At 39.4% G+C, this 23,536-nt stretch overlaps 1 protein-coding gene across 4 annotated transcripts in view; it reads right to left on the bottom strand.

Moving 5' to 3' along the window:
• The window catches only part of LOC130915044 (Friend leukemia integration 1 transcription factor-like), a 51,635-nt gene that overhangs the window by 6,583 nt on the left and 21,516 nt on the right, over positions 1 to 23,536 (bottom strand). For 2 of the 4 annotated variants that reach the window (XM_057834727.1, XM_057834728.1), the window contains exons 2-9: positions 21,870 to 22,048; positions 17,752 to 17,921; positions 6,665 to 6,868; positions 6,462 to 6,551; positions 2,990 to 3,058; positions 2,865 to 2,924; positions 595 to 642; positions 354 to 440 (exon numbers count right to left, since the gene is read on the bottom strand). In XM_057834727.1, coding sequence (XP_057690710.1) covers positions 354 to 440; positions 595 to 642; positions 2,865 to 2,924; positions 2,990 to 3,058; positions 6,462 to 6,551; positions 6,665 to 6,868; positions 17,752 to 17,921; positions 21,870 to 22,048 — 907 coding nt within the window. The remainder of the gene's footprint in view (positions 1 to 353; positions 441 to 594; positions 643 to 2,864; positions 2,925 to 2,989; positions 3,059 to 6,461; positions 6,552 to 6,664; positions 6,869 to 17,751; positions 17,922 to 21,869; positions 22,049 to 23,536) is intronic. The other 2 variants (XM_057834730.1, XM_057834729.1) reach the window with 2 other exon arrangements.

The raw sequence follows: 23,536 nt of genomic DNA, 5'->3' as shown, positions 1-23,536 counted from the left end.
AAGTCTTGGTCTGGTTTTGGTCTCGCTGCGTTCTAGTCCTGTGGAAGTCTTAGTTTCGGATATTGTGATCTTGAGCATAACATTGCCTAGTCTTGTAATATTTGTTCCATTAACTTTATAGCAGCTATAAATGTCCAATCCATTTGAACTGCGAGGGCAGACAGGGATGATTTCTGGTATTCTGATCACTACGAGATTTCCCAGTTCAAATGGATTAGACATCAACCACAGTCAATGGCAGTAAATGAACTGAGACGTAAAATGAAGCTTCAATATGATCTTGGAGTAAACAAATGGGACCTTTCCACTGTGTGGCTCGGAATAACATGATACATTTCTGGACTGTAACCTACCCACAGGCCTTTGGGCGCTGAGGTCAGTCAGCTTGTACGAACTTTGCCTGCTTGTTCGTTTCTTGGACGAGCGTACAGGTTGGCCTTCTGTGAGGAAAACAGCAAGGCAAACGGTCACAGACGTCGCCTCCGCCCATCGCTTTTATGCCAGGCGTTCATTTGTTTTTCTCACGTGTTGCCAACACAGTCAGTGCAAAGGCCTCATTTGTGTCACCCACTTTTGTATGACTAATCTCCTTACCTGGGTTTGCTAGCCGGCTGCTTATGGGCCCTAATGTCTGATAGGGATCTGTGAAGATTAAGGAAAATATATTAAAGTTGATAGAGAATTGACTTTAAGGAATACAAACTTGATTTTTCGGACTATAAGTCGCACTTTTTTAAATTGTTTGACGACCTACTTGGTTGGACTGATAATATGTGTCTAATCTAGCTAGCTCCGTAGCTAGCTAAATTAAAATAAGTGATTTCACAACAACCAACCTAACCAAGGAATAAACATTACCGAGTCATGTTCTGGTGCTACCTGTATGAGTAACCATTTAAAGTCATGTGAAAAAATTAGTACACCCCATGAAATATTCAGTTATTTGTTTAAAAATGTTCACATATAAATGTATGATCTTGTTTTTTCTTCATCTCTGGAAAAGAAAGTGATTTAATTGCTGGTAAACAACAAAAAATAACATAGTTTTACTCATTCAACAAAATGCTAATTCTAACCAAGGAAAAAGTTAGGACACCCTACCACCTAACAGCTAGTGTTACCGCCTTTGGCTGGAATAACTTCAGTGAGACGCTTTTTGTAGCCATCTACCAGTCTTTGACATCGGTCTGAAGATCTGAAGAAAGTTTGCCCCACTCAACACATTTTTTTTTCTACAGTAACTGACTGCTGAAGTGAGAGAAAACAGCATGGTGAGATCAAGAAACTATCTGAGGCCTTCAGAAAGAAGATTGAAGACCAGAGGTGGGCAAACCGGTCCTCAAGGGCCGCGGTGGGTCCTGGTCTTTCTTACAACTGATACAGCACAGGCAGTTTAACCAATGAGGGGCGCGGGGTAACAAGAAGCACCTGACTGCAATCAACTGATTGCACTTGTAAGACACCAGATTGGTGAAAAAGTGTCCTCTGGATGGGTTGCAACGAAAACCCGCACCCACTGCGGCCCTTTGTGGAATAGTTTGCCCACCCCTGTTGTAGACGCTTATGAGTCTGGTAAGGGATTTCAAAAGATCTCAAAAGAAAATAAAATCAGCTATTCCGCTGTCTGGAAAATAATCTACAAGTGGAGGAAATTCAAAACAACTGCCAACATGCTCAGGTCTGGCCGTCCAAACAAGTTCACCATGAGAGCAGACAGCAAGATGCTAACAGAAGACTCCAAAAATCCTAAAATGTCATCATGGGACCTACGGCAGGCTCTTGCTACTGTTGATGTGAAAGTGCATGCCTCTACAATCAGAAAAAGACATCACAAGTTTAACCTTCATGGGAGGTGTGCAAGGAGGAAACCGTTGTTCTCCAAGAAGAACATGAAGGCCAGAGTGAAGTTTGCCAGAGTGAATGTAGACAAAGACCAGGACTTCTCTTCTGGGATAATGTTCTTTGGACAGATGAATCTATAATTGAATTATTTGGACACCAGAACAGAGGACAATGTTTGGCGTAAACCCAATTCAGAACAGCATTCCAGGAAAAGAACCTCAGACCATGGAGGTAGAAGCGTCGTGGTTTGGGGGTGCTTTGCTGCAGCAGGACCTGGCCAGCTAACCATCATAGAATGCCCCATGAATTCTATCGTGTATCAGAGGTTGCTTGAGGACCATGTGAGATCATCTGTGAAAAAAATTAAAGCTGAAGCAAAACTGGAACCTGCAACATGACAATGACCCAAAACATACCAGTAAATCCACCAAGGGGCTGACTGAAATGGAGAGTCCTGGAATGGCCGAGTCAAAGCCCAGCTCTTAATCCCATTGAGATGCTGTGGGGTAACTTGAAACGAGCTGTACATGCAAGAAACCCCTCAAACATCTCACAGTTGAAAGTATTCTGCATTGATGAGTGGGGCAAACTTTCTTCAGACCGATGTCAAAGACTTGTAGATGGCTACAAAAAGCGTCTCACTGAAGTTATTTCAGCCAAAGGGGGTAACAATAGCTATTAGATGGTAGGGTGTCCTTTTTCCTCATTTAGAATTTACATTTTTTGTTGATAAATTTGGTTTAATGAGTAAAACAATGTTAATTTTTGTTGTTTACCTGCAATTAAATCACTTTCTTTTCCGGAGATAAAACAAGATCAGACATTGATATGTGAACATTTCTTAATAAAGAATGGAATATTTAATGGGGTGTCCTTATTTTTTTCACATGACTGTTAGTGTTCCCTCATAATTGGGATTCCTATTATGCTTTTTTCCTTCTTCATGATGCATTTTTTTTACTTGTCCGATTTATAGTCCGAAAAATGTAGGATTGAATGTGTTGGTTTGTGACAAATCACACCTTGGCCAATTCTTGACACTGGTTCTGACACTCTGCTGTGTTGCTGCTCCATGGTGGAACCTACCAACAAAGTTGACATGTTGAAACAAATCACATCCATGCACAAACAGGATGTCATTTGGTACCTTTGGGCACGGCCGCCATGTTGTTGGTAGTCCAGCTGTTTCTGCGGCTGATCTCATCAAAACTGCTCTCTGCGCAGAGCGAGACCAAGAAATCGATGAGTACGACAGACAAGATGTTTGGTCGTGAAGAATCAGCAAATCTTTTGAAGTGGCCATTGAAGTCGCAGCGGGAAGGAAGTCCGTAAATTGCCAAGCTAGACGATAAGAAGTCGGGAGGTCTTGAGATGACCCCGTAGTTTCTTGGGTGAGGGTTCTTTTGTTTGGGCTGACTCTGTCTCCACTAGATTGTGAGTTGTGTCCCAGCAGTGCGACCTATCCCCCCCTTACCCCCCGCCTACTTCCTGTGCCATTGCAGCTGCTTCCTGCCCAAAACGGCCTGTTGAGTTTAGGATTCATCAGTTGAGGCCAGTGTTGTGCCAAGGAACCCGCTTTAGACTCATGAAACTATTTAACACGGCTCTGAACTCTCAGCACATTGTTTCTTGTAGCCTCCGTTGTTGTTTGGTTGCGATAAGATGAGAATTTGGTGGCTAAGCTCAGACTGCATGTGACTGATGAGATGTATAATCACAGTTGGAAAATACAGCGGGATCTCAAAAGGTTACTGTTTGTACAGAGCGGGTTCTTGTTAGGTTTTGTGGCTTTTTGTAAGTTCGTGGGTCATTCCAGAAGTGGAGGATATTTTATCTTCTTAATTTTTTTTCTGTTTTCATAAATAATAGGGAATAAACTATCAAAAGTTTGATTAGCTTAGCTTACAGATGATTTTAAATATTTTATTACTTGTATAGTTTAGACAGTTACATGATTGAGGTTTGTAATAGTGTTGCAATTGTATTAAAATTAGCTTTTCCTCTATAGTAGAAGCTAGCTATTACTGCTTTCTGGTACATTTAGTTAATAGAGGTAATAAACTAGCTATCGTTCGATTAGCTCATATCATATAATTGGCGTAGTCACAGTAACAGGGTTTCAAGAACCTAATAATCTTAGCTTTTCCTTGGGAGTAGAAGTTAGCTGTTTAGCTAGCTGTTACTGCTGACAAAGACGACAGACTTGTTTTGTTTGATTCAATTTTGTCGTGAGGAGTTGGACAAGAGGAAAGAATGCATTTTTATGTGTACTCCAGACATATGTTTTTTTTTTAAATATATATTTTCAAGCATTCTTTTCACTTAATTTCTTTTTGACTTTGATCTCAGGACAAATTTACTCAGAAACTGCATGTTTTAGTATTTTGAATGTGGATTCTAAGAGTGTAACAGTGTTTGTATTTGTCCTAAACCATCTAAAGCTTGATTAAGCCATCTTAAAAATGATGTTAAAATATTTTATTACATTTCTGTTGTATTTAAGACATTTAGCATGATAACAGTAACATGATTGCAGGTAACAGGGTTGTAATTGTATTAATATTAGCTTTTTCTCTGAAGTTGAAGCTAGCTGTTACTGCTTCGTGCTACAATTTTATTAATAAGTACTGTAAATTCCGGACTATAAGCCGCTACTTTTTTCTCTCCCTCAGTATCCTGCGGCTTATCGTCTAGCGCGGCTTATTTGTTGATTTATTTGGGTTAATAGGTAACACTTTATTTGAGAGCGGCGTCATAAGACCATCATAATTATAACACTATCAAGGGCATTAATGTATGCTTATGACAGATGTCATTGTCATCCGGCAAACTATGTCACTAACTCCATTTATGTCCAGTTCGGATCTTTTAAACTATTCAAAAGTGAGATAATTTGCCGATGACACAAAATGACATCTGTCATAAGGATTCATTAATGCTCATGGCAGTGTCATGTCATAATTATGATAGTCTTAGGGCATGACTGTCAAATAAAATGATACCAAATATGTCTTATAAATCTTATGACCATCATAATAATGACATGACACTATCATAAGCATACTGAATGCTTATGACAAATGTTATGAAGTGTCATCCTGCAAACTATGTCACTATCTCCATTTATGTTCAGCTCAGATCTTTTACATCCATTCAAAAGTGAGATAATTTGCCGGATAACACTAAATGACATCTGGTATAAGCATTAATTATTTGTCAGAACAGTGTCATGTCATAATTATGATTGTCTAATGACAGTTTTATGGCGCCACTTTCAAATAAAGAGTTACCAAATACCATATCTAGCAATAAATGAAACAACTGGAACAGTAACTGAAGAAATAATTTGCATAGAACATGGATGTTGATTGTTATTTACATCTGTAGTGCTCCAATGCATGCTAGGAGGCATGTTGGATGACAGCAGTGTTGACAGCAGGTGGAGCAGTGATGGGCAAATTAAGCTTCTCGAAGCAATGAAGTTTTTCAGCCCATTGGTTCAAAGCTTCATGGTGGTTCATTTGGTCTTATGACAGTCTTACGGTGCCGCTGTCAAATAAAGTGTTACCAGTTACTATATTTTGGTGTAACTATTCCATAATACAGTGATGAGTGTTGCGGCTTATAGTCCAGTGTGGCTTATCTGTGAACAAATGCCGTTTTTGTGTCAAATTTGGTGGGTGCGGCTTATAGTCAGGTGCGCCTTATAGTCCAAAAATTATGGTAATAAACTAGCAAATGTTTGATTAGCTCAGCCTACAGATCAATGGTAAATTTTGTCTTGTAAACATCATATTCTTGGCATCTTCACAGTCAGAGTTGCAGCGTTTCAAATATGTCGTATTGTTAGCTTTTCTTTGGGAGGTGAAGCTAGCAAAAGTACGCTAGCTTAAATGCTGTATAATGCCAATGTTTACAAAAATTGGCTAACTTGCATAGCAAAAGCTTGCTATCTCAAATGTGATATAATGCTAATGTTTACAACAATTGGCTAACTTGCATAGCAAAAGTCCGCTAGCTTAAATGCTATACAATGCTAATGTTTAAAACAATTGGCTGACTTGCATAGAAAAAGTCCGCTGGCTTAAACGCTACGTCATGCTAATGCTTACCAGATAGTTTCTGGTGCGCACGAGAAACAATCTGGTGCGCACCATATTGCTTAAATTAATTTTATTTCTGTCGATGTCCTTTTAGGGGCTCCATACATCCCTACAAAAAATGGTGTGTCTTCTATTTTTGCACATAAACTATGAATTAAAGAATGTTAGAACATTAAAAACACAAATTCACAAGCTTGATGTTTTCCTCTATTTATTTTGCCCTGAAATAACAGCTGCTTTTTAGTTTTAGCCAAGAGAACAAACTTTCGACTAACTTTCAAATACTTTGATAAAGCCTTTTGGTTTTCCTTTTTTACGGAACTGAACCATGACCCCGCGTTCTGTGGAGTGGTACGTAACGAACTGTGACTTGTGTTTACCGTTACACCTCTAGTGGATTATTATAAATGTAAAGGGTGGGATGCAAAATGTCCTTCAATTCTGAAATTTCCCAGACATGAACTGTATTATATTGATCACCAGTAAAAATTTATGGCAAATAGAAACCAGTCTTACCAGCTTTGACCTGAAGTCGAGGCTGTGGCGGAGGTGGAGGAGGCGGCGTATTGGTAGAGGCCGTTGTAGAGTATGAAAAAGTTGGACTACCTGATAGAAAAATCAAGGTTGTTAATGTTCTACTTAGTCTGATACAAATGTAGTCCACAAATTGTTTTAAAAAAAAAAACCTTGTTAGAGATGACTAAAAGGAGTGGCCTTACTCTGCCGGAGGTAATTGAGGTGCGAGAGCAGGATGTCGGCATTGTAGGCAGACGTGAGGTGCATCATGTCCTCTTTGGTCAACTTGCACAGGGCCTTGCCGTCCAGTGCTTGGAATAGCATGACGTTCACTTCCTCCAGGACATACTCTTTGATGGCCCAGTCCAGCCACTGACGCACATGATCCTGGGTCCACATCTCAGGGTCTGATAGTGGAAGGGTAGATGATTTGTCAAGTCTTAGCGGCTAAAAGCTGGATGTCGGAAATTGAACGATAAATGAATGATTAAAGATGGGTCTTTTCTGCAGAATTGTTTGTTGTTCAACTCAGTCACTGACAGTCAGATCCTATTGAACTGGGAGAAATGGCAGCCAACAATCATGTTTTTATGCCGTTGATGGTGATACATAATATTTTAATTTGGACTAAGAAAGACGGGCAGTGACTGATCATGGGTATTAGTAGTGTTGTTTTTTTGCTCCCGATCCGATCCTGATCATTTTAGTTTGAGTATCTGCCGATCCCGATATTTCCCGATCCGATTGCTTTTTTTTGCTCCCGATTCAATTCCAATCATTCCCGATAATTTTTCCCGATCATATACATTTTGGCAATGCATTAAGAAAAAAATGAATACAACTCGGACGAATATATACATTCAACATACAGTACATAAGTACTGCATTTGTTTATTATGACAATAAATCCTCAAGATGGCATTTACATTATTAATTTTTTCTTTGAGAGGGATCCACGGATAGAAAGACTTGTGACTTTGTATATTGTGACTAAATACTGCCATTTGTTGAGCTTTCAGTAAATGATACTGCAGCCATTCAACCCAAATGCATGATGGGAAGTGGACCCATGACTGTGCATAGTGCTACCAATGGATATATCTTCTCTGCGTTGGGAAATAACATAAGATGTTAAGAAGAAGAATTGCTACCTTTCTTCCCCACATTGCTTCCCATTATATTTCTAATCGCAGGGAGAGGGATTGTAAGGCTATAGCCTATTAAAAAAAAGGCTCCAAAGGCTGCTAAAATGCACTCTACTCATTTAACGCTGTCTTTTATCTCTCCAAATGGGTTAAACAGCGCCATTACAGATTGAGCGCGACAATGCGTGAGTGGGTCGTGCAACGCATGCATTAGTTGCGTTAAATATTTAATGTGATACATTTTAACAAAATTAATCACCGCCATTATCGGTACCTTAAGCCTAAATTAAAGAATCTGGATGAGTGTAACATATTATGTCTGTAACATTAAATACATTAAAAAAAAAAGCATGGCCGATATTTTTTTGCCGATTCCAATACTTTGAAAATGACGTGATCGGACCCGCTGCAGGGGCAGAGCTAGAAAAATATTGATGTGGTTGCGATATGAGGCCAGAAACCTTTTGAGATCAGCTCTTTAATACATCTCACATTTAACCTAATCATTTCCAATGTACATAAAGAAATAAAAAATAACAAATTAGTTTTTTTTTCTTCTCAACACTCCTCAGCCTCCCCGGTAAAGTCTATCCAGGGGTGGTGGAGAGGAGGGTCCGTAAGGAAGTCGAATCTCAGATTCAGGAGGAGCAGTGTGGTTTTCGACCCGGCCTTCGAATAGTGAACCAGCTCTTAACTCGGCAGGGTCCTCAAGGGTGCATGGGAGTTCGCCCAACCAGTCTACGTGAGTTTTGTGTATTTGGAGCAGGCGTTCGACCGTGTGCCTCAGGGAGTCCTGTGGTAGGTGTTCCGGGAGTTCGGGGTACCGAGCCCCTTGGTAAGGGCTGTTCAGTCCCTGTACGACCGGTGTCATAGTTTGGTCCGCATTGTCGGCAGTAAGTCGAATTCGTTCCTGGGTTCCCCTTTGTCACTGATTCTGTTCATAAATTTTATGGACAGAATTTGTAGGCGCACCCGAAGCGTTGAGTGGGTCCGGTTTGATGGCCTCAGCGTTGCGTCTCTGCTTTTTGCAGATGATGTGGTGCTTTTGGCTTCATCAAGCCGTGACCTCCAACTCTCACTAAGGCGGTTAGCAGCCAAGTGGGAAGTGGTTGGGATGAAGATCAGCACCTCCAAATCGGATACCATGGTCCTCAATCGGAAAAGGGTGGCATGACCTCTCCGGGTCGTGGATGAGATCCTGCCCCAAGTGGAGGATTTCAAGTGTCTTGGGGTCTTGTTCACAAGTGAGGGTAGGAGTGAGAGGGAGATCGACAGGTGGATCGGTGCAGCATCTGCAGTGATGCGGACTCTAGTGGTGAAGAAGGAGCTGAGCTGAAAGGCAAAGCTCTCGACTGACCAGTCGATCTACGTTCCTACCCCAACCTGTAGTAACGAGCTGCGGGTCATGACCGAAAGAACAAGATCCCGGATACAACCGGCCGAAATGAGTTCCCTCCGCAGGGTGTCTGGAGTTTCCCTTAGAGATAGGGTGAGAAGCTCAGTCATCCGGAGGGACTCGAGCCGCTACTTCTCCGCGTTAAGAGGAACCAGTTGAGGCATCTGGTTCGGATGCATCCTGGGCGCCTCCCTGGAGAGGTGTTTCGGGTTGTCCCACTGGCGGGAGGCCCCGGGGACGACCTAGGACACGCTGGAGAGACTATGTCTCTCGGCTGGTCTGGGAACTTCTTGGGATCCCGCCGGAGGAGCTGGTTGAAGTGACTGGGGAGAGGGAAGCCTGGGCTTCCCTGGTAAACTGCTGCCCCTGCGACCCGACCCCGGATTAAGTGGCAGATGATTGATGGATGGATGGACAATTTAGTTTTTATGTGTATGACAATTTTGTTGACGAAACATCAGATTAAAAAAAAATAATAATAATAACAAAATGGGATATTGAAATTATAATCAATTTGTATTTCAATCGAATTACATTCAGTTGTGCTAAACTAATTGTTACACCCCTTGTGTCAACATATGGCAGATATGTGTACATATTGAATCAGTTTGCTAAGAAATAGTAAGTAGACACTACAAAATGGCACAAGCGACTGCTGCTATCGATTATTTTAGTAGTCGATTAATCGATGAGCTAGTTAGTTCGAGTAATCGAGTAATCTGATAAGTAACATGAAAAACTCAAATTAGGTTAGCCTCAAACGGTATAAAAAAATAAATACATGAGGATCTATGTACAACAAAAGAACAATTGGCTAAGTTACATAGCAAAAGTCAGCATTATATAGCATTTAAGATAGCGAACATTTTTACAATGCTTTTAACAAATGGTTCGGACACATATTCCCACAAAAATCAGCTAAATATACCTATGAACTAAATTTCGAATGCATTAAAAAACATTATTCAAACAAAAACCTAGCTTACATTGGTCTTAACAGGGAGCAGTTGGATTCAGCCATGTGAAATGAGGCAGACCAGAGGGCAGTGTAATCACCCTAATCAATAGAACTAAATGCGAACGCTTTCAAAATAAACCATTAGAACTCTATTTAAACAAATACTCGAAACAACGAAATTTAATTTGAATATTTTTTTTCTAATCGAATACTCGAGTTAATCGATTAATCGTTGCAGCATTACAAGCGAAATTTACAAACTGATAGAGAGGCATAGTTCCATAAGATCTTTTGATTATTATTATTAAAAGGATCTTACTGACACCACTACTTAATTGATGGCAGTAAATTTCAAATTGACCGAAGCTTTATTTATTTATTTTTTTCCATTGGTGCCGACTTGGGTGGTAAAATTGTCGTTTAGGGTGGCAGTTGCCCCCGCATGCCACCCTGGTGAATCCGCCCCAGTGCAGCTGTCAATAGATTTCTATTGTTAAAGAATTATTGCAATAAAGCACATCCTGGGTTTTGGTTTTACTTCTCATCAAATCTTGTTTATGGCAGTGAATGAATGAATCTGCTAAAGTATCATAAATTTGGATTAGTACAAATCAGGTTCATCCTTGGGTGCAATATCTAATCCACAAATAAATGTTTACTTATATTTGGATCAAATAAGATTGAGTCTGGTAACATTTAGTGAAGAAGTGATCTTAAACTTTATCAAATATTAAACGTCCGCGTTTACAGCTTCTATCACAGCCCATTCAAATTGGGTACAACTTCTCCTCTGACACCCATTTTTCTCCTCACATAGTTTCCATAACCAAAGTTGGACTCCCATTTAATATCTTGATAAATTGATAATGTCCAGTACAAAAATGTGTCACCCCAGGAAGGGCTGAGTCATTTCCAGTATTAAAACAATGAGTGCACCTTTGCGATGCCCGTAATATTGTACCGCACATACCATACTCGCACGTCTTTGCGTTCTTCTCAATTGTTAAGAAACTGTGAGGCAATATCCACGTATTATGACGAAATGAGTGACTCCCTGGCGAGTCTCGTCAGATTGCTCAGATTTAAAGGGGAAAGGGGGAAATGTGCGAGTGACTCACTGAAACGCGGACCAGCAATCAGAAACCAAGACATGGGTTATATTTATAGATGAGTTTGAATCAAAATTCCATTTTTTCCCACACAGTTTCTTGCGTAAGATGAGTTAAAATGGGATAAGTGTGACCTGGTTGAAGTTTGTCATCTATGTGGTTAAAGATTTGACTGCAATTGCGAACCGCTCTGCAAAAGAACAGATTTCAAATCGGTGGCGGTGTGATGTCACACCACATTATATTATGCAAGTACTCTCCCATTTTGTGCTTCCTACAACCCATTCACCAATGGTCACGCACGGTCTTAATATAAACACTTCACCCACTCGTCAACGGCCAATCAGAGTAGAGTTTGAATTTGGATCCAAAATGTAATATGTAAATATTTACTGTAATTTTCGGACTATAAACCGCTACTTTTTTCCTTCATTTTGAATCTTGCGGCTTATAGTCCAGTGCTGCTTATTTGTTGATTTATTTGGGTTAATAGGTAACACTTTGTTTGATAGCGGCCTCATAAGACTGTCATAAGACCGTCATACTGATGACATGACACTATCATGGGCATTACTGAATGCTTATGACAGATGTCATTAAGTGTCATCCGGTAAATTATGTCACTAACTCCATTGATGTCCAGCTCAGATCTTTTACATCCATTCAAAGTAAGATAATTTACCGGATAGGCATTCATTAATGCTCATGACAGTGTCATGTCATAATTATGACAGTCTTATGGCGCCACTTTCATATAAAGTGTTACCAAATACCATAACTAGCACTTAATGAAACAATTGGAACAGTAACTGAATAAGTAATTGGCACAATACATTAATTTTGATTGGTATTTATATATACACATATATATACACACATATATACACATATATACGTATATATATACACACACACACACACATATATATTAGGGCTGTCAAAATTATCGCGTTATCGGACGTTAATTAATTTTTAAAATTAATCACGTTAAAATATTTGACGTAATTAATGCATGCACTAAATGACCCGCTCGCACATTGCCTCAAACAGATTACAATGAGGCCGTTTATGGACATTAAGAGTGAAGAGAATGCCACCGGCCGCTTGGGAGCAGCGCCGTTCCATACTCATGTTATTTCTTCTAAACGTGGGAGAATTAGTAATTGTGAGACGTTTATGCTGTATTCACAATGCAATGCAAATTGCTATTTGTGCTCCACACATATTTCGGTAAGTTTTCTTTCTTTTAGTGGCAATTATGTGTCTATGAATGTATATATCAGTCTTGTGTCTTATCTTTCCATTCCAACAATAATTTACAAAAAAATATGGCATATTTTATAGATGGTTTGAATTGCGATTAATTACGATTAATTCATTTTTAAGCTGTAATTAACTTGATTAAAATTTTTAATTGTTTGACAGCCCTAGTTCTGATATAATTGATTTGGCCTACTTAAAATGAAAAATACAAAAATCTCATTGTTCATGAGATGCGTACTACAGTGGGGAGAACAAGTATTTGATACACTGCCAATGGGTTTTCCCATTGTCAGTGTATCAAATACTTGTTCTCCCCACTGTATGTATGTTATTTGTAAGAGTCCTGCTTTAACCATAGGAAAAGTCCTGCTTTGGCCTGGGTAAGGTCCAGTTGTGGCATGTGTGAGTTAATATATAAAACATAATAAACAACCATAATGGGAGTATATCAGACTCACACATTAAAACTGACACTCAAGATTCCTGTTCTCTGTGTTTAAGCATCTACACAGGATATTTTTTTAAAAACTAAAAAACAAGAACAAAGAAAAAAATCTCACTCCGTTTCACCGCTTGTTCTTGTAGTTGCGCATACTCCGACAGCCATTCCATCTTAAATAAAACTACATTTCTTTTTTACTTTGGCTTTAGTATCGCTGCCAGTACTTTTCGCAATGATAATAGATTAGCATTTGTGTTTCTTAACTCCGCTGCACTGCTGTTAGCTAGCTAATCTGCACGGTGCGTTTGGGCAGGACACATATACGCAACACTTTCACTGCTATGATTGGCTGCGTAGCGTAAGTGAAGGGAACTGCATCATATTATTGGCTAAACACCTGTTGATTGATTTAATGTTGCAAAATGGTACAGAAAACAATTTTGCTGTCTAATTGAATTATATCAGTTCTAATATTCGATATTAAAATTGTAACTTGGGCTGTCAAAATTATCGCGTTAACGGGCGGTAATTAATTTTTTAAATTAATAACGTTAAAATATTTGACGCAATTAACGCACATGCCCAGCTCAGATTAAAATGACAGCAGTGTTTGTTACTTGTTCCTGGTTTTTTGTTGTTTGGCGCCCTCTGCTGGCGCTTGGGTCCAAATGATTTTATGGGTTTGGGGAGTGAGCATGGTGTAATGACAACAATGGCGAGCTACTAGTTTATTTTTTGATTGAAAATTTTACAAATTTTAATCAAACGAAAACATTAAGAGGGGTGTTAATATAAAATTTCTATAATTTGTACTAACATTTCTTTTAAGAACTAGGAAGATTTAAGAATCTCTAAGAGAATGTTAATAATGTTAATGCCATCTTGTTGATTTATTGTTATAAAAAACAAATACAGTACTTATGTACCGTATGTTGAATGTATATATCCGTCTTGTCTTATCTTTTCGTTCCAACAATAATTTACAGAAAAATATGGCATATTTTAAAGATGGTTTGAATTGCGATTAATTACAATTAATTAATTTTTAAGCTGTCATTAACTCGATTAAAAATTTTAATCGTTTGACAGCCCTACTAAATATACCTATAAACGAAATTACGAATGCATTCAAAAAACATTAGCTCAAACAAAAACTTGGCAAATGTTGGTCTTAACAGGGAGCAGTTAGATTCAGCCATGTGAAATGAGGCAGACCAGAGGGCAGTGTATCTATCCTAATCAATTAAACAAAATGCAAACACTTTCAAAATAAACTATGTCAACGCCACTTTAATTAAACGAATACTCGAAGCAATAAAATTTAATTCAAATATTTTTTCCTAATCGAATACTCGAGTTAATCGATTAATCATTGCAGCACTAAAAAAATGTCAGATCAATAAACTGTTTAAAGGGTATGAAAACGCAAACGGGGTGTGAGACATCAATAGAACCGTTATGTGCAAAGATAACAAATATTGATAAAGTTAACCAAAAAATCAATCACATTAATGAGCAATTATCGAAAATAGATCGAAAATGACGAACATTTCCGAAAGTGTTCCGGAAACAGCCGAATGGGGCGGAGACGTCATAACAAGGGAACAAAAGGTCGAGGCAGGTGCCATCGTTGTTTATCGACGAGAGAGTTACGTTCGTGTTTTATCAAAAAATTGCTAAAATGGTTCAAACCTATCATGCTATGTGGTTTACAAATAGCCATTTGTCGCAATGTAGTACCCATGAGTTCCCGAACGCGAGAAAAAGAGCTGGACTACGCAGACAATGAGTAAAGTTCGTCAGTGCTAAGAGGGCTAATTTTGCAGACCCAGCCTCTGGCACGGTTTTGTGTGGTGCGCATTTTACACCTGAAAGCTATACAAACTATGGTTAAATGAAATCAGGTTTTGCTAAGAAATTGCTGCTGAAAGCAGATGCGGTGCCCGGTGAAAGAGGACGATGACTGGCTCTGATGAGACCACCTCACCACCCCAGGCAAAGCAAAGGAGGGAAATGGCCAGAGTGAGTACTCTTTTATAATAAAAAACATATCACGCATTGGATATAGGACTGGACACACGTATAAATTATCGCTCGTAAAATATATAGAACAAATCCTCGAATCCCATTCATATTTGTGTCTGTTGGCAGAGCGAAACCGATGATAGCATATTAAATGATAATTATTCTATACATTACTTTATTTTGCGGTCACGGTGTATCAGCTTCACAAAAAGAAATGCAAAACAAACCATTCGGTGATTCTGTTGCCGCCGGTGTTTCAAAAGAGTGATTGCTCCCTGAATGATCCTTTCATTAGGCTGCATTGGCTTTCGTTTGGGCTCAAATTGATAACCCAAAACACCAAAGAAAGGTTCATAACTCTCCTCGTCACCATTAGAAGAATGTTCGTTACGTCGGATTCGTCACTGCAAATAGAAACAAAATTGTCCACCATCATCGCCGCCATTCAGTACTAAGCACTGAGCCGGTTGTTTCCCTATAGCAGTACTTCTCAAATGGTGGGGCGCGCCCCCCCAGGGGGGCGCAGAGCGATGCCAGGGGGGGCGCGAGTGACCTCGGGGAACATGCTTTTTTTTTTTTTTTTTTTGCCGTACTAGAATAAAGTGTACTTGCACATCCACTCCGTGGGTGGCAGTGGCGCTCTCATTTTCAAAGTGCGTGCAGTATTTTTGAAGTAAGCAAGAGCACACGGAAGAGACTCATGCAGAGCTGGACTCACGCAGCGACCCACTGTCTTTCTCACGTGTCCGGCCGAGAAGTGCCGTTTTCGGCTTGGGATCGTCACGACCACCGCCCTCACCTACGGTTCTCCCTCGGCCGCCGAGAATGCGCTTTTTTCGGGCCGTTTGCCTTTGACTTTTAATATAGTGGGAAATGAGGAAAGACCACTGTTTACTGAGTCTAAAAATGATTATAGCGGAGAAGCCAAATCAGTTAAGACGCCACTTAAAGACATTAGACCTCAATCTCATTGACAAGCCGCTTGATTGTTTTTCAGCGAAAATGTGCCGAATATTGCCAATTGTCACAATCGTCCCGCTTTGTCAGTGTTATATCAGTAAACCAGTGAGCACTGTGGTGAATCAGCGAAAATAAAAACTTTCCTTCTGTCCAGAGACCTTTTTCCCCCCTTCTATTCAGTTTTGTTTTTTTTCGGTCAAATTTTTTGGCATGTTGTCCTGAAGAGTAAATGTTTCTAATCAATTTGAATTTGTTATTATTTACTGATTTTATTACATTTTATTTTTCAGTATCAAATGGTCAAAAATGTACCTTGAGTGTATTTTTACAGTTTGGATGTGACTTTTTTTTTTTTTTTTTTTTTTTAACTTCAGGCAAATTGATGCGCATTAAGTCTTTTCTGTTACAAGCAACACAATGTTAAAAAAGTTATACTTTATTATAAGTTGATCTATGTTACTTTTTTTCTTTAATAGAAAAAAAAGGACACAATGTTAGGCTGAGGCGTACTTATAATAGTAATATAGACGAATGATACTATTTACAGTGGCGGCAGAGAGTTGGGGGGGGGGGGCGCGAAACATTTACGTCTTCCTTGGGGGGGCGTAACAGAAAATAATTGAGAAGCACTGCCCTATAGTGACGTCACGCACACAATATGCTAGATTTCCGGCATCTCGGGGGCGGGTCCATTTAGCGTGACAATTGACCTAATTTCTATCATTTTCTTGGTGTTGCGATGTGTGTAATTACACGAAGTGGCATGATATGAATTCAAAAGGCATGCGTTGATGGATAAATGATGGAATATTAGCATTTCCCCAGGTGTTGTCATACCCTTTAAGAAAAAAATGAATAAAACTCGGACGAATATCCATTCAACATGCAGTACATAAGTACTGTATTTGTTTATTATGACAATCCTCAAGATGGCATTTACATTATTAACATTCTTTCTGTGAGAGGAATCTACGGATAGAAAGACATGTAATTCTTAAAGGATAAATGTGACTTTGTATATTGTGACTAAATATTGCCATCTAGTGTATTTGTTGAGCTTTCAGTAAATGATACTGGAGCCATTTAACTTCTGCCCAAATGCATGATGGGAAATGCAACCATGACTGTGCGTCATGGTACCAATTGATATATCTTCTCTGCGTTGGGAAATATCATAGGGTGTTAAGAAAAAGATCAACTACTACCTTTCTTCCCCACATTGCTTCCCACGATTATTCTAATCGTTGGGAGAGGGATTGTAAGGCTTTTGCCATTTAAAAAAAAAAAAAAAAAGGCTCCAAAGGCTGCCAAAATTCACTCTACTCATTTATCGGTGCCTTTTAGCTCTATATACTGTATGGGTAAAATGGCGCCATTATAGATTGAATGCGACAATGTGTGAGTGGGTCGTGCAGCGCATGCGTGAATTACGTTAAATATTGTAACGTGATAAATGTAAAAAATATTCATTCTCGCCGTTAACGCGATAAATTTGATAACCCTACCTTAAGCTTAAACTGAAGACTCCGGAAGAGTGTAACACATTATGTCTGTAAAGTTAAATACAATTAGAAAACGGTTTAATTAAAAAAAAAAAAAAATATATATATATATATTAAAAAAGGCATGTCCGATATTTTTTTGCTGATTCCGATACTTTGAAAATGACGTGATCGGACCCGATCGATCGGGACATCTCTATTAATCAATTAATCGTAGCAGCACTAAAACAATGTCAGATCAATAAAATGTTTAAACATTGCTCAAAAAAGCTCATGTTGTATTATGTTGACGCAAAAAATGTCAGGAAAAGCTGACTAGAACATCTGAACTTTTATCATTCAAAGTAATTACAGTATCAATTTCTAACAATGGTGCAAACATTTTGTCTTGTAAACATTTACCTCCATCTCAAAAACTGACATTTGAAGGACTGTGTAGACTTTTACCATCCGCTGTTGGTCTGCACCTGTATGAAAAAAGTCCACTCACCTGCCGGTACGATGACGCGCTTCTCCTCCGTGGTGGTAATGCTGGGCGGGGTGACATTGGGGGGGCTGACACGAGGCTCCGGGTACGAGGGCTGGTACGCCATGGGGACGCCGTCGTCGCTCATGTGTCGAGAGCGTTTTGTCACGCTGCAGTCAACTGGGGTTTCGTGGCTACAACACATGGAAGAATCCCAGTTCAAATGGATTGGACGCCTATCACTGTCAACCAAATTTATTTATTCTGTCTATTTGTATACTTCACTATTAGTTGACGGGGTTCGGGGGCGATCCATATTGGACCGATTTGAAAAAACTTAAAATTCAAATATTTTGAAAAGCACAGCCACTAGTGGTCTAAAACCAAAACAGGCACCTCCCTTAGGCATATATGAGTCTCATTGAGCAGCGGCATAAAAAAATTCAAAGTCGTTCCATAATAAAATCCTGATTCTTTATTTTTGAAATAAGTATAACAAAACTTAATGCTCAGATTTAACGCCAGATGCACGAAAATCACCAAATAATAATCGCCTATATTTTCAGGATCAATAGCAATATCTAACATATAAGTTTTTGCCAGAAATAACAACTTAAATGTCATGTGTAGAGATACTAAATCCAACATGGCGGCCGTCATAGAGCTTTTTAAGTTGAAAATTCTAGTAAATAAACACTTAAATCGGGGAATTTCTATAGATATTAACGAAAAACGGTTCAGATTCTTAGTTAAAAGCAAAAAACGGACAGTTATCGTTCATGTTAGGTAACTATTTCAAGCCAAAGTTACGGTATTGTGTAATCCAACATGGCGGCCGTCACAAAAGAAAGAGCTTTATAAGTCGAAAGTTCTTGTAAATAATTACTTAAATTCCGGAATTTCCATAGGTACGAACGTAAAACAGTCTAGATTGTTGGTTAAAAGCATAAAATGGGCAGTTAGCGTTCATTTTACGTAACTATTTCAAGCCAAAGTTACGGTATTGTGTAATCCAACATGGCGGCTGTCACTGAACAAAGAGCTTTTTAAGTTGATAGTTCTTGTAAATAAATACTTAAATCCCGGTATTTCTCTTGATATGAACGTAAAACAGTTCAGATTCTTGGTTAAAAGCAAAAAAAAAAAAGGCAGTTATCATTAATTTTACATAAATATTATAAGCAAAGTAACGTAATTGTCTAATCCAACATGGCGGCCGCCACCAAAACAAAGAGCTTTTTAAGTTGAACATTTTTCTAAATACAGTAAATGCTTAAGTCGCGAAATTTCTATAGATAAGCACTTAACACAGTCTAGATCCTTGGTTGAAAGCAAAAAACCGGCAGTTATCATTTATTTTACGTAAATATCTAAAGCAAAAGTAACGGTATTGTGTAATGCAACATGGCGGCCGTCGTAGAACTTTTTAAGTTGAAAATTCTAGTAAATGAATGCTTAAATCGGGGAATTTCTATAGATATGAACGAAGAACGGTTCAGATTCTTGGTTAAAAGCTAAAAACGGACAGTTATCGTTCAATTTACGTAAATATTTCAAGCCAAAGTTACAGTATTATGTAATCCAACATGGCGGCCGTCACAAAAGAAAGAGCTTTATAAGTTGAAAGTTCTTGTAAATAAATACTTCAATTCCGGAATTTCTATAGGTACGAACGTAAAACAGTCTAGATTGTTGGTTAAAAGCATAAAATGGGCAGTTAGCCTTCATTTTACGTAACTATTTCAAGCCAAAGTTACGGTATTGTGTAATCCAACATGGCGGCCGCCACCAAAACAAAAAGCTTTTTAAGTTGAAAATTTTTGTAAATACAGTAAATGATTAAGTCACGGAATTTCTATAGATAAGCACTTAAAACAGTCTAGATTCTTGATTAAAAGCAAAAAACGGGCAGTTATCGTTTATTTTATGTAAATATTTCGACCCAAAGGTACACTAATGTAATCCATTCATTTTTATTTTTTTTCCCACAACTTTTCAAAGTGCATGTATGGGGCTAATTCATATAATAATTAACTTGAATCCTCGACCAAATCACTCTTGACACTACTGCCTGCTTGTATGCAGTAAAACCTTTGCCCTGTTTCCACCTAAATCTGGCGTTAGAACGCAGCGTGAGTTTGGGTTATCTCATTCTGCCTGGGTCGGCCCCGCTCCAAAATATATGTAGGACAAAGTGTGTAAATCATGCAAGTGACTCACTGTGGTGTCCGTGAATGTTAGCACTGATTTTCTCAGGGGTATACAGTGGGGCAAATAAGTATTTATTTAACCACTAATTGTGCAAGTTCTCCCACTTGAAAATATTAGAGAGGCCTGTAATTGTCAACATGGGTGAACCTCAACTATGAGAGACATTGTGGGGAAAAACCCCCCAGAAAATCACATTGTTTGATTTTTTTTTAAAGAATTTATTTGCAAATCATGGTGGAAAATAAGTATTTGGTCTATACCTAAAGTTCATCTCAATACTTTGTTATGTACCCTTTGTTGGCAATAACGGAGGCCAAACGTTTTCTGTAATTCTTCACAAGCTTTTCACACAATGTTGCTGGTATTTTGGCCCATTCCTCCATGCAGATCTCTAGAGCAGTGATGGTTTGGGGCTGTTGTTGGGCAACACGGACTTTCAACTCCCTCCTCACCCCGTGGCGTCAAAATGATAACAAGAACAGGGAGAAAAAATCCCAGAACCACACGGGGGGCCTAGTGAATGACCTACAGAGAGCTGGGACCACATTAACAAAGGCTACTATCAGTAACACAATGCGCTGCCAGGGACTCAAATCCTGCAATGCCAGACGTGTCCCCCTGCTGAAGAAAGTACACGTCCAGGCCCGTCTGCGGTTCGATAGAGAGCATTTGGATGATCCAGAAGAGGACTAGGAGAATGTGTTATGGTCAGATGAAACCAAAATAGAACTCTTTGGTAGAAACACAGGTTCTCTTGTTTGGAAAAAAAAGAATACTGAATTGCACCATACCCACTGTGAAGCATGGGGGTGGAAACATCATGCTTTGCTGCTGTTTTTCTTCAAAGGGACCAGGACGACTGATCTGTGTAAAGGAAAGAATGAATGGGGCCATGTATCGAGAGATTTTGAGTGAAAATCTCCTTCCATCAGCAAGGGCATTGAAGATGAGATGTGGCTGGGTCTTTCAGCATGGCAATGATCCCAAACACACAGCCAGGGCAATAAAGGAGTGGCTTTGTAAGAAGCATTTCAAGGTCCTGGAGTGGCCTAGCCAGTCTCCAGGTCTCAACCCCATTGAAAATATGCGGAGGGAGTTGAAAGTCCGTGTTGCAGAACGACAGCCCCAAAGCATCACTGCTCTAGAGGAGATCTGCATGGAGGAATGGACCAAAATACCAGCAACAGTGTGTGAAAAGCTTGTGAAGAGTTACAGAAAACGTTTGGCCTCTGTAATTGCCAACAAAGGGTACATAACAAAGTATTGAGATGAACTTTTGGTATTGACCAAATACTTATTTTCCACCATGATTTGCAAATAACTTCTTTAAAAATCAAACAATGTGATTTTCTGGGTTTTTTCCACATTCTGTCTCTCCTGTTTTAGGTTTAACCATGTTGACAATTACAGGCCTCTCTAATATTTTCAAGTGGGAGAACTTGCACAATTAGTGGTTGACTAAATACTTATTTTCCGCACTGTATATATTACATTTTTCCATTGGGAGAAAATACATTTACTTTTCACTTGTAAATTTTAAAGCAAGTACTTTTTTACTTGAGTATTTTTCACAGATACTTGTACTTTAATTGAAGTAATTTTATGCACCCATATGTGTACTCATACTTAAGTCAAAAAAAGTGTGTGCAGTACTTAATCCATCACTGTTGGTCAGTCAAACTGTGTGGGCAAAAAAAAAAAGATATTAGAATATCATAGATGGCAGCTTTTGCATTACATGCAAAGCTCTTAGCAATTATGAGTCTTTTGAACCCACTGTCAAATAAAGTGTTTAATTTTTTTTAGATGGGTTTCCATAAAACTGCAATGACTCAAATTTAAAGTGAACAATTAGAGTTGAATCCAGGAATCCATCAATGGAAAAACCCCATCCTCTCCCTGTCGGCCACCTGAGGCCCACCCTAACTCACTTGGTTCCGTTGACGTGCTCGCCCCTCTTCTGCACGGCGGTGGACTGCCATTCTGGTTCAGCGTGCTCGGGACTTTGCTTGAATCCGCCCGGCGACGTCATCTCCGCCTTCATGTGCATGGCGGCGTTGTACGGCGGCTCGTATATGGGCTGGTCCTCGCTCACCACAGACAGCGCTTCCTGTGCGACACGGCCACTGGGTCAGTGGCTATTTTAACACATTTCCTGATTACCTGAAGTCTTGTTTTGGTTGTCATTTGTGTCTTCCTTAGGCGACGTGTCAATGCAAATTTTTAGGTTTGAGATGACGGGTCTTTAGAAAGCATCACTAGTCTTTAACCACATTTGCTGATGTCGTTAGGGTTGGGTTTGCGGTGAGAGTAGGCTTGGCCAACCCAGATTGAAGTCCCGGAGTGAAACTCTTAAGACGGCTCGGCGCATCGATGCGCCTGCGCCACTGCGACGAAGGCCGGAGCCTGAGAAGTGTGTTTGTTTAGAGGAGCCCGCCATTGTCTTTCGGGCCTCGTACGTCAGCGCTGTGCTTTTTCAGCGGCCGACAGGAAACCCGGCCGCCATGTGCGGCAGAACCTTTTGGCACCGGCCCACGGAGAGGAAGTCGAAAAGATGTGGGTCATTAGAAATGTGCAAAACACCCCGTGGTCAAGGGTGGCGTGAGGGAGGCGAGGTCAGCGGACAGCGAGGTCATTATTGTTGTTGATTTTTCTCCTAGCTTCATTGTGGTAAAATGAATTCATTGACGGCATCGACGGTGATGGACGTCCAATCTATTTGAACTGGGAGAGACTGGCAGGGTTCGGGTAAGTGTTATGGTTGGGCGGTCCAAAGAGATTGGGCATCTATAGGCGTCAAAGGCACTGAAACATACAGTGGTATGAAAAAGTATCTGAACCTTTTGGAATTTCTCACATTTCTGCATAAAATCCCCATCAAATGTGATCTGATCTTTGTCAAAATCACACAGATGAAAAAACAGTGTCTGCTTTAACTAAAACCACCCAAACATTTATAGGTTTTCATTAGAGATGTGCCGATCAATAGGGTCCGATCACGTCATTTTCAAAGTCTCGGAATCGGCAAAAAAATATCGGACATGCCTTTTTTAAATATATGTATATATATATATTTCTTTTTAATTAAATTGTTTTCTAATTGTATTTAACGTTACAGACATAATATGTCACACTCATCCAGAGTCTTTAGTTTAGGCTTAAGGTAGGGTTATCAAATTTATCCCTTTAACGGCGGTAATTTTTTAAAAAATTTATCACGTTAAAATGTTCAACGCAGTTAACGCATGCGTTGCACGACCCACTTACGCATTGTCGCATGCAATCTGTAATGGCGCCGTTTTACTTAAATACAGAGCTAAAAGGTAGCGTAAAATGAGTAGAGTGAATTTTGGCAGCCTTTGGAGCATTTTTTTAATTGGCTAAAGCCTTACAATCCCTCTCAATGTGGGGACGAAAAGTAGTAATTGATGTTTTTCTTAACACCCTATGTTATTTCCCAACGCAGAGAAGATATGTCAATTGGTACCACTACGCACAGTAATGGGTGCACTTCCGATCATGCTTTTGGGCACAACAGTTAAATGGCTACAGTATCATTTACTGAAAGCTCAACAAATACACTAGATGGCAATATTTA

Source organism: Corythoichthys intestinalis, chromosome 4 (genome assembly GCF_030265065.1).
Source record: "Corythoichthys intestinalis isolate RoL2023-P3 chromosome 4, ASM3026506v1, whole genome shotgun sequence".
NCBI lineage: Eukaryota > Metazoa > Chordata > Actinopteri > Syngnathiformes > Syngnathidae > Corythoichthys > Corythoichthys intestinalis.
The sequence above is the reverse complement of the archived record's forward strand: the minus strand, read 5'-3'. Positions and strand labels throughout refer to the sequence as shown.